Source organism: Leucoraja erinacea, chromosome 9 (assembly GCF_028641065.1).
Source record: "Leucoraja erinacea ecotype New England chromosome 9, Leri_hhj_1, whole genome shotgun sequence".
Classification (NCBI taxonomy): Eukaryota; Metazoa; Chordata; class Chondrichthyes; order Rajiformes; family Rajidae; genus Leucoraja; species Leucoraja erinaceus.
In genome coordinates this window covers 58977043-58989163 of record NC_073385.1, presented here as the reverse complement: position 1 = coordinate 58989163, position 12121 = coordinate 58977043, and the positions used below count along the sequence as shown (strand labels likewise).

The window sequence follows — 12121 nt, the reverse complement described above, 5'->3', positions numbered from 1 at the left end:
ATACAGATTTCAATTTCTTGACAGCTTCCTCGCAGATATGCATCCCTCGAGATTCATCTACCTCCACATGGCCTAAGTACTGAAAATGAAAAAGAAATATTCAAAGTTCTGATTAACCTTATAACATATAACCATATAACATATAACCATATAACAATTACAGCACGGAAACAGGCCATCTCGACCCTTCTAGTCCGTGCCGAACACAAACTCTCCCCTAGTCCCATATACCTGCGCTCAGACCATAACCCTCCATTCCCTTCCCATCCATATAACTATCCAATTTATTTTTAAATGATAAAAATGAACCTGCCTCCCCCACCTTCACTGGAAGCTCATTCCACACAGCTACCACTCTCTGAGTAAAGAAGTTCCCCCTCATGTTACCCCTAAACTTCAGTCCCTTAATTCTCATGTCATGTCCCCTTGTTTGAATCTTCCCTACTCTCAGTGGGAAAAGCTTTTCCACGTCAACTCTGTCTATCCCTCTCATCATTTTAAAAAACCTCTATCAAGTCTTAACCTTCTGCGCTCCAAAGAATAAAGCCCTAACTTGTTCAACCTTTCTCTGTAACCTTATATAACCTTATACAACCTTATAACCTATATAACCGTATAACATTTTCCACATTATTCAAACAAATTTGTACCAATTAATCAACAAACACCATTATCTGCAGCTTCATAGAAACATAGAAAATAGGTGCAGGAGGAGGCCATTCGGCCCTTCGAGCCAGCACCGCCATTCATTGTGATCATGGCTGATCGTCCCCTATCAATAACCCGTGCCTGCCTTCTCCCCATATCCCTCGACTTCACTTAATTCACTCCAACAAGCAAAGGGGAAAATCAATGACGGTTTCTGCTCCTGATCACAATGAAGCAACACGTTTGAAACTTTGTGCAGGCATCGGGCAAAGACGAGATTTGGATAAATTATGACCACCATAGAGAAGCACAGCACAGAAACGGGCCCTTCAGCCCACAATGTTTGTGCTGAACAGGATGCCTAGTTAAATTCATCTCATCTGCCTGTACATGATCCATATCCCTCTATTTCCTGCACTTCCATGTGTCTATCTAAAAGCCTCCTAAACGGCAATATCGTATCTGCTTCCACCACCACCCCGGCAATGTGTTAAAGGCGTCCACCACTCAGTATTAAAAACCTGCCTCACGCATCTCCATTAAACTTTCCCTATCTCATCTTATAGCTATGCCCTCAGTGTGGGATACTTCTTCCCTTGGGAAAAAGGTTCTGAATGTCTACCCTATCCATGCCTCTCATCATTTTATATACTTCTATCAAGTCTCCCCTCAACCACCAACATTCCAGGGAAAGTCAAGTTCTATATCCAAGCCTACCCAACCTCTCCCTGCAGCCGAAATGTTCTAATCCAGGCAATAATCTGGTAAACCTCCTCTGAACCCTCTCCAAAGCATCTACATCTTTCCTTTAATTGGGCGACCAGAACTGCACGTAATACTCGAAATGTGGTCTAACCAAGTGCGACTACTTAGAGACAGAGTCATACAGCAGGGAAATAGGCCCCTCACACATCTTGTTTATGTTGACCAAGATGCCCAATTTATGCTAGCCCTACTAGTCCCCGTTTGGCCCATATCTGTCTAAACCTTCCCTATCCATGTACCTATCAAAATGTCTTTCAACACTGTTATTGTACCTGCCGCAATCATTTTCTCTGGTAGCTCATTCATGGATGTATGCGTCACTGTCTGTGACAAGGCTGCCTTTCAAGTTTGTGTTAAATCTTTCCTCTCTCATCTTAAACCAATGCCTTCTAGTTCTTGATTCCACTGCACTAGGAAAAAAAGGTCATGTGCAATCCCATCGAATAAGATCATCCCTCAGTCTCCTATGTTCCAAGGAATTAAATCCCAACCCCTCTTTATAACTCAGTCCATCAAGTCATTGCAAAATTCTCAAGTCTTTGCTGCACTCTTTCCAAATTAATGGCATCTTTTCTGTGGCTTTGAAAACAAAACTGGCCTACTTTCCCGCCAGATCACCATCCCACTGCAATTTCAGATACTACTGTGTGATACTATCCATTTTAGTGTCATCTGCAAACTCACTAATCATGCCCCCCTTGTACATTCTCATCCAAATCGTTGCTGTAGATGACAAACAGCAGTGCACCTAACTCGATTCCTGCAATACAGCACTAGTCACGGGCCTTCAGTCCTTCCATCATCAAGCAATTATGTTTGCAATTAAACTGCTAGTAAATAGGATTAGTGTAAATAGATACTGGATAGTCAGCGTGGTGAGTGAAGGACATGCTTCTGTGCTGTATGATTATATCTTTGATGCTATCATGCAATATTTATTAGAGTACTCAGCATTCTTGGAGGTGTGCAAGTCAGATGTTCATGTACATAAGGATTCATTATATCTATGATAATTGAACCTGCAATGATTCTCCTGGTTCACAGAGTCCCTCTTCCTGAGCCATTGCCTCGACACCAACAGAAAAATTATTTACACTATTTGTACTATTTTTTTTTTTTTAATCACAATTCGCAACCCTTCTATCCTTCTCTCACACCTTTTGCCTTTTCCATCTCAGGCCTTTGTCCAACCATCTACTTATCAACACTCCCTCACCCTCACCTATCTCCACCTATCACTTTATCCTGCCCCTCCTCTAATTCCAGCTTTCATCCCCCTACCACCACCATGTCTGATGGGTCCCGACCTGGAACATCATCTATCCATGTTCTCCAGAGATGCTGCCTGACCCACTGAGTTACTCCAGTGATGTGTGTCTATTTAGTTATCCTAGTGAAATGTATGCAAACAAATGAATTTCATCTTTCAAAAGGTTAGCTGCCATTATATTGGAGAACCTAGAAGTATTCTTGCGAAAAAAATATAAAAGGATAGTACATGCAGTGGGATGGATCGACGACATGAAAGCTGGGGGTTTAAAAGTGCTATATAAATAAAAAACTGACTTGCTACTTGTTTTTAACCAGAGCATAAGTGGCCTCCAAGTGACAGTGAAGAGGAGAGGATTGAATCATGGTAAAATTAAAAATTGATAGCATATGGGTATCAGAAAAGTTGACTGATAGGATACTGAGGAAAGCATGGTTAGAAATTCTGGAGAGTGCTGACCACTTCAAATGCTCTTTGAATACAGGGATGATGCCAGAGGACAGGAGAGTGGCAAAGGGAATGACAGAGTGCCAACAATTACAGACCAGTTAGTCTAATCTCTATGGACAACATTTTAGAAACACGATCTAGAATGAGATTAATAGTCACCTAGAGAAAAATGAAAGGTTTCAAAGGTCTTTTAATGTCACGTACCAATTAAGGTATAGTGATATGCAAATTATCATACAGCCATACAAAAAAAACACCAAGACACACAATTACCTAAAAGTTAACATAAACATCCACCATAGCGGATTCCCAACATTCCTCCCTGTGATGGAAGGCAATAGAGTCTAATCTTCTTCCCTCATGTTTCTCCCGTGGTCGGGGGAGTCGAACATTCTGTCGGGGCGATCGAAGCTCCCGCAGCTGGTGGTCGAAGCTCCCGCGTCGGGGCGATCAAAGGTTCTGCGGTTTGAAGTTGCCGAAGTGGGTCTCTGACCAGAGACTGTGAGCTCCATGGTGTTAAAGTCGGCAGCCAGCCGCAGTAGAGCCCTGGCAAAGGGATTGCGAGCTCTGTGATGTTAAAGTCCCGTAGCTCCCGTGGTGGAGTTTTCGAAGTCTGCCTCCAGCAAGGGCCGCCAACTTTTTGATGTTAGGTCGCAGTGCGGACGGAGACACGATACGGAAAAAATAAAATCACATCTCCGTCGAGGTAAGAGATTAGAAAAAGTTTCCCCCAACCGTCTCCCTAAGCCCCACATTAAATCAAGCTAATGAACACTAAAAACATAAATTTAACACAAACTAAAAAAACAACTGAAGAAAGGGACACAGACTGAGGAAAGGGACAGACTGTTGGCGAGGCAGCCATTGCTGTCACCACCCGGTGGTTTGTGGCAATTTAAAGGTAGGTTAACCGAGATATGTCAAAAGCTAATCAAGTTTAACCAATTTCATAACATTTTTGAGGTAATTGATGGAGCTAATAAGTACAGTGTAGTTGATGTAGTGTTCATGAACTTCCTGTGAGTTTCCATAACAGGCTTATCAGCAAAGTTGAAGCACATGTCATAAAACTGACATTGACACAAGATTGACCAGGTAGCAGGCCGAGTGACATGCTTGGGGTTCAAGAACCAGAGGTCACAAGTAGAACAAGAAGAGAAGAATGTCAAGGTTTTAGAAACATTGATCCAGACAAGATTGATGGTCACGTGGAAGAACATGAATCGACCAAAGCCAGCCAGGATTAATTTAGGACAAATGGTGTTTAAGCAAATAGATTGAAATTTTTTGATGAGGCAGCACAGAAAACCTCATAACTCAAGCAACATAGGTTCACTCATGACCTTGGTGTGTTTGTCTATGAAAAGTTTGCTTGTCATAGAGCAGAGAAATGAGCCCTTTCTGCCCAACTTGTTCAAGCTGAATGCCATTCTATGTTAATCCTGTTTGCCTGCGTTAATTAAACCCGTATCCCTCCATGCCTTTCCCATTCGAGTGCCAGTTTAAATGCCTTTTAAATATTTTAATTATATCTACTTCTACTACCTCTTCTGGCAGCTCGATTCAGATATTCAGCGTCCTATTGCTCTACATTCTCCTGGCCCAAAGATAAAGATTCTGATTATTAATCCTACCTATGATCCTCAATTTTATAAACCCCTAAGGTCAGTCCGGAGCAACCTACGTTTCAGTCAGAATAAATCCAGTCTATTTAGTTTCTCTTTATAATTACAACCTGACCTTCCATGCAACATGATGGTGAATCTCTTCTGAACACTCTCTATTGCTGCCACATCCATACTGGAATGTGGCGATCAGACCATACACAGTACTCAGTGGGGTCTAACCAATGTCTTGCACAACTGCAACATGGTGCCCCATCTCTTATTCTCTTTCCCTTAACCTATGAAGGCAAATTACCTTTTTCGTCTGAAGAAGGGTCTCGACCCGAAACGTCACCCATTCCTTCTCTCCAGTGATGCTGCCTGTCCCACTGAGTTACTCCAGCTTTTCGTATCTATCTCTGACCTTTTAGTTTAGATACAGTGCGGAAACAGGCCCTTTGGCTCACCGAGTCCGCATCGGCCAGCGATCCCTGCACATTAACACTATCCGACATACACTAGGGACAATTTACATTTATACCAACCCAATTTACCTGCAAAACTGTATGTCTTTGGAGTGTGGGAGGAAACCATAGATCTCGGAGAAAACCCACATGGTCACGGGGAGAAAGTACAAACTCCATACAAACAGCACCCGTAGTCGGGATCAGAACTGGGTCTCAGGCGCTGCACCTCTCTACCGTTGTGCTTTTCTTTACCCCACCCATCTATGTCGCCACTTAAAAAGAGCTATAGGCGTGCACCTCAAAGTTTTCCATTATATGAATGCTCCTAATGCCCCTGCTATTTATTCTATAAGGTGGACCAGAATTTAAACTCCCAAAGTGTATCACCTCATACTTGTCGAGTTGATCCCTGTCTCACAGCATCCTTTGAAAACATACTTTGCTGGCAACATCTGTCTTCCAATTTTGACATTGCCAGTTCTCCGTGCGTGTCTCTGCAAGTATCCCCGATGTTCTAGATCCCCAAGATGCCGAGAATAGACACAAAATGCTGGAGTAACTCAGCGGGACAGGCAGCATCTCTGGATGACTAGGTTGCCAAGTTAATCAGCCACTGTATATTACCCCTTGTGTATACATAGAAACATAGAAAAATAGGTGCAGGCCATTTGGCTCTTCGAGCCAGCAACGCCATTCAATATGATAACGGCTGATCATCTAAAATCAGTACCCCATTCCTGCTTCCCCCCCCTTGATTCCTTTCGCCCAAAGAGCTAAATCCAACTCTCTTAAAAACATCCTGCGAATTGGCTTCCACTGGCTTCTAAGCCAGAGAATTCCACAGATTCACACTTCTCTGGATGAATAAGTTTTTCCTCATCCCAGTTCTAAATGGCCTACCCCTTATTCTTAAACTGTGACCCCCTGGTTCTGGAGTCCCCCAACATCGGGAACATTTTTCCTGCATCGAGCCTGTCCAATCCTTTAAGAATTTTTATGTTTCTAAGATAACCTCTCATCCTTCCTTATACAGGTGGCAGGAGAGTCACAGAGAGGTGGGTGGGTAAATACAAGGAAAACATTGGAATTAGTGAGCAAGGCATTTAATGGTCAATGCAGACACAGGTGGCATACTCACCTGACGGGAGTATTCGTATATAGAGTATTTTTTTAAATAGGATGTGGGTGTAAGTTCGAAGAGGGACATGTAGACATTTGTGAAACCTTCCTCCTTCATTGATTCCCTATTCGAAGATTACTCCACCTACCCGATTAGAAATGTAACTTGGGTGCTCCTCTTTGCTTTATAAAATAGTAAGATTAAACGAGAACTTACCAGTTTGAAGTTTGATCTGTATTTTATGAGGAGGAACGTTGAGGGAATACATGAAAAGAAACCCGCTACGCGCATGCGTGTCATCCTTCAAAGCAGCGGTGTGAGGTCACAGATACCCTATATTGACCTAAAATAGCAAGATTATCAAAGAGATACCAGCTCAAGATTTGACCCTATGAGGGTGGGAGCGGAGGGCATGTATTCCCTCAACGTTCCTCCTCATAAAATACAGATCAAACTTCAAACTGGTAAGTTCTCGTTTAATCTTACTATTTTACTTCGGAGTCACGTGAGGGACTCCATGAAAAGATTTCAAAGCTCTGTGACCTCATGCCGTGGAAACGAGTCCATGCTTCACAACTGCCTTGGTAGTTAGAGAGAAATTGTTAATTATATTCAAAGCATTCATACCAATTATTTAATGGAAATGATAAATAATATCGAATTAATTGAAATCATAACCCTGTATTCTTCAGGGATAAATTATCATACAGAACTTAAAATTGGTCCCCGAAAACACGTTCCCATACTGCTAACTGGTTTGTTAACATTTCTGAAACATATTCTCCAACAACCATCCTGCAATCCTGATGATTTGGTCCATGGATACATCAAGGCGTTTTGCTGCAGATGTAGCTGCAGCCCTGGTGGGGTGAAAATGAAATATGTTATTGTCCACTCCCGCCTATCAGACCATTTCGCGGTGGCAGAAATATGGGATATGAGTTACACTCTATGGTACAGTATCTTAAAGCTGATTAAACGCCAATTCCTTGCCTCTGATAGCCTTTTTTCTTACTGTATAACAAAACCATACTTTACTATACAGAGGCATTGTCCTCCGGGTAGGCCATCAATTCTATGACCTGCCCCGCTAATCCTGGCCTATTTTGTTTAATAATACGGTCCTGGATCACAAACCTCAATCTTCGTGCCGCAATAGTGAAGCCATCCAGTCTTACTTTTAGCAATAACTGGAGCTTATACACTGTGACTAGCGCTATCAGCATACCATTTCTAGTTAGTTATCCAGATTTAATGCTGTAGCCGGCGACCAATTCCTTAGCAAGATCAAAGCCACACTTACATTCCAAATATAGTTATGTTACTGTATCTTGCCATAAATAACTTGACAATGCACTTTCGGCATTATTCACAGTGCTGAAACACAGTCCTCCATATTGCAGGCTGGTAAGCAACTGTAGCACCCCCGGAACATCCTTATTTCTGTGGTCCAGAAAGTTATCATGGCAGTAATTAGTCCATTTTAATAGGACGTAAATACTGTTATAGAGTAGACCTTCTTCGTGCTGCTGTGATCATGTCCACAGTTCTATCGATAGCCCCATGTCCCATAGCGGTGTTATAGAGTCTACAACCTACTAAATCAATATTTTCTATGACATGGATAGCTATCCTCAGTTACTGGATGCACCAGCAACTTAGGACTACGGCTATCGTTATACATAGTTCCAGCACCATGTCCTGTACCCCGGGAAAACCATAGTTGGGTAAGCCAATCAGGTACTAAGACATCCCCAATGCCGATTCCTGTTGAATGTCCCTTCGTACCCCAAATTTATAACTAGACAAGGAGGTAATACATAAATGGAAAACCCCTCCCCTAGTGCAGTGAAAACAGCATCTGTAGCTTCTGCCTCAGGATCTGGTATCAATGATACATACCTCGGTAACTGGTGATTTAACCCCGGATGCAATTCTAATATCCGGCCTTACCTACTTTACTGATTTTAGCAAATACCATCTATCCAACATCCATTTAGTACTTCCAATAATTTTTCGTGGCCTGGTGTCTGCCACTGATTTAGTATCCCTGGTAGATATGTAGCCCATAACCAAATATTCCTTTGGACACACCATTCCCAACTTTAATTTGCCAATTCATCACAAGCTGGTGATATCTTTCCACCCATATGACTTAAATATGCCATCACCGAGGTATTATCTATCTACCATCTAGCATGCTGCAGTTTCATTCCTGAGCAATAAGATTTTTGCCCATGAAATGCACTTAACATTTCTAACCCTTAGTGTTATGTAGGTTAGCTTCTTATATATTCCATCTCCCCCATAGCTCGAGATGGTATCAGTTGTACCATAACCAATTGCACTGGCGTCTGTTTGTAATAGCACAGACGGGTTGTGAATAACTATTGGGTTTGGAGCAATACTAAACATTGTGTTCCCCACATTGTAATTCTTTTATAGCTTCTATCATTTTTTCCCATTGGCCAAAATAAATGACCTCTATAATATATGCACCCATTAAACTCTGTGGCTTTCCATATTAGTAAAGTCATTAACATATTAAATGTGTTAATGGTGTCAATTTTGACTTAAGTGGATGGATAATGAATCCCAGCTGTTCAAACAATAGTTTAGTGGCAACCACTGGCTAACATGCCGATTCATAAGTTATTCCCACAATAAGGATATCATCCAACTATACCATTACTCTATGATTTTGGTGTTGCAGCAGTCCCAACGCTGGTTTAAAATTTTTCCCCCTGTTGGATATTGAGTAGCAAGGATCTTAAAGATTAATACTTGCCATACAGTAGTCTGCTGAACACTAAGTCTTTAGCACTGCTAAAAATATCCATTTTTAAAATGAATATATTGCACAACATTGTGAAGTATTGATAATCCATAATAATACGGCAACCCCCATCTTTCTTATTTCTAATAAAGATATTTGAGACAAATCCTGTTGTTCAGGTTTGGTTTATTCCATTACCAGCATGTATATCTGTCCGGTATATGTTGTACTGGAGGGTTTTGTTTGTGTAGAAACTCTATCAGATATCCCTTAAAACTGCTAAGGATATATCTGTCCATAGATATATTACACCACGCTTCAACATGAAGTTGCAATATCCCTCCAACTTCCGTGCTCCCTATTAATGCTGGAGCCCCAAATTCACCTACCTCCATGGTATTGGTGGTAACCAAGTTATTTTTCTTGGTTTCATATGCGGTTGTGGAGAGCCTAATGGTTAATGTTACTTATGCATCTTCCACAGTGGTCGTCCCGGCCCAAACCCTAAACAGGACGCTGCTGCTGGGTACCTCTGCCCAATTCTTTGTAGTATAATACAAAAACACTACCTCTCTTAGGATGCACATGAGGTTAATGTCTTCCCCAGATAACCTTTGGATGCTTTAATCAGCCCCAAAGTGAAGCCTCCTCGCCAATTCTTTACCTGTTTAGACAGGTCTCCCCCCCCAAATAACGGGGTGTATAGCCCTTTGCTTACATAGTATAGCGAACTAGGGTCTAGAGCTGGCTTAATGGCCCTTCAAACTGCACATTCCAAAAAAAAAATAGTGCTAATGGCATCCTTGTGGTCACTAATATTGTACACCTTATTTAACATGCGGGCCAAAGCTGTTATGCCCGCCATGAGACCTTTCAGAGTATTACGGATTATCCCAACTCCTAACGGCCTTCCCAACATGTCTGCAAATGCACCTGTAACAATGGCTACATTAAGAGCAGCACAATATTCCGGGGTATAGAAGCCTTGCCAACACTTCAGCAAAAATATTAGCTTGAAGTTGATGGGTGGACACACAGTCCTTCAATACTCACAGCCATCCTCTCGCAATCATTCTCCGTGAGTTCTGCTGGCAGTACTGCTCATCATGTTCGGCAGGTTGTTTTCCCCCCCCTTCAATAGGGGACAGTGGCTCCATCACCTGCTCAGGCTTTACCCCGTCAGACCTTCCATACCCTCCTAAGAGGCGTCCGACATTTCATGCAGCCCATATGGGAAACTGCTGTGGGACTTATATTATTATTTGCCCACTGTGGCTACCTCCAATCCCGGAGCCTGCCAATATGGAGAATTTTACTCCAGCAAACCGCTCCAGCCGACTTACATGCTCTCGGGCACTCGTCGTCGCGGGTGCTTAATATATGGGACCGCTCCTGCCGACCTTGGTGCTCTCGGGCACTAGTCGCACGCGGTATATCCCACAGCCCGTCCCCATGCCTACGGGCACTGGACCGTTCCCCATGGTCCTGGTCCTCACGGGCACCTCTACCCATTTAGGGTGAAGTTTGGCACTCGCTCCCATCTGGGAGATGCTGGTGCCGACATTTATAGCTGGCTGCTGCTGGTCATTAAACAACAGCCCTTCAGCTCTATACTGACATCAGTCGGTGGCTCCCTGCTGTTCAGCATCCCACCAGTAACCACCTGTGGCTGTGGCCTGCCTTCCTTAGGTGGCTCGCTGCTGTTCAGCAACATACCAGTCTCTTCAGAATTCAGCAAGCACTCTGGAAAAAGCACCAAAAAAGGTAAGGGAAATTTGTTCTTACCTGTACTGGTTTTCAGCCTGCCGTTTTCGGAGGAACGTCCTTCCTCCCGCAGCCCCACAGACCCCGTAGCACAGGTCCATGGGCTGCTGTTCCCGATGTCTGCTCTCTCTCTCTCTCTCTCTCTCCCCGGGTGGTGCAGCTGATTTAATCAGCTGCGGAGCGCCGAACGACTGCGGCTAAAAATAGACCCGACTTGGTCTAGAAACTCCCCGGGCCGTGTAGCTTAGTTTCCCGCCCGGCAGCAGTCTCTTGCCGGTGCGGGTAGCGATGTCGGGCACAGCTGTTCTGTGCTAAAAATAGCCGTTAGGGAAACCTCTCCGGAGGATTCCCCGCTAAACGGCTGCTGCTAGCTGGTTCTGGCTGCAATATTTCTGCAGTCTCTTCTCCAGCTCCTGCAGCTTCTTGTATTTCCTACCTGCAAGGTAAGTGGAAAAATTTTGCAGTCTCTTACCTGCTTCTTTGCCTTTCTCTCTAGGGAGACGTTGTCTCCCACTTCTGACTCCGTCAATGCGTGTATGCGATATGACACGCATGCGCGTAGCGGGTTTCTTTTCATGGAGTCCCTCACGTGACTCCGAAGTAAAATTAGGTATTGAAATAGTAGTGCATTTTATATTCATGCCAACAATATGAATAAATCACATTTGAGCTTTGACGTGTGTATTTTTGGGTGGGGGTGAGAGGGTGGTGGCAGCACCAACGATGTTTGATTTTCGTTGTGTTAGTGGAAAATTACAGCGTTGAGTGGAAAAATGCTGGGCCTCTGTTGCAGCTGTGATGACGAAGTTAGTCACTCATTTTGTGGAACCTGATCATTGGTGATAATGAGATCATGTGCTTGCGAGTCACTTGTCTTGAGGAACCTGAACTTTGCCTTTACACACAAACATCATGATAAGATTGGAGGACCAAGAAAGTGCACCAAATTGCTTCTGCTTGGTACAGCTTATATACTTGTACTATGCCTATTGTAAATCACTTACTCTGGGGAAATCTTGGAACTCCATGAGAGTGACAGGTCATGGACCAGATTAAGTCCCCCCCGGGTGACAAATAAACTTGTTGAAGCAAGAACGGTGTGTTGGAAAAGAATATTTACTGAGGGCTGAGATGACACTCTTAACGTTTGGTGTGATGCCCAAACCTCTACTGCAGCATTTATGCCTAGCACCTTTTCACCTATATCACCAGAAGAGAAACACCCAGTAGAACAAATCAGAAAGAAAGATGGCTATT

At 43.2% G+C, this 12121-nt stretch overlaps 1 protein-coding gene across 6 annotated transcripts in view; it reads right to left on the bottom strand.

Annotated features, from left to right (window-relative positions):
• Nucleotides 1–12121, bottom strand: part of numb (NUMB endocytic adaptor protein) — a 114057-nt gene that overhangs the window by 32434 nt on the left and 69502 nt on the right. For all 6 annotated transcript variants that reach the window (XM_055640905.1, XM_055640903.1, XM_055640907.1 and 3 more), the window contains one exon: nt 5–79. In XM_055640905.1, coding sequence (XP_055496880.1) covers nt 5–79 — 75 coding nt within the window. The remainder of the gene's footprint in view (nt 1–4; nt 80–12121) is intronic.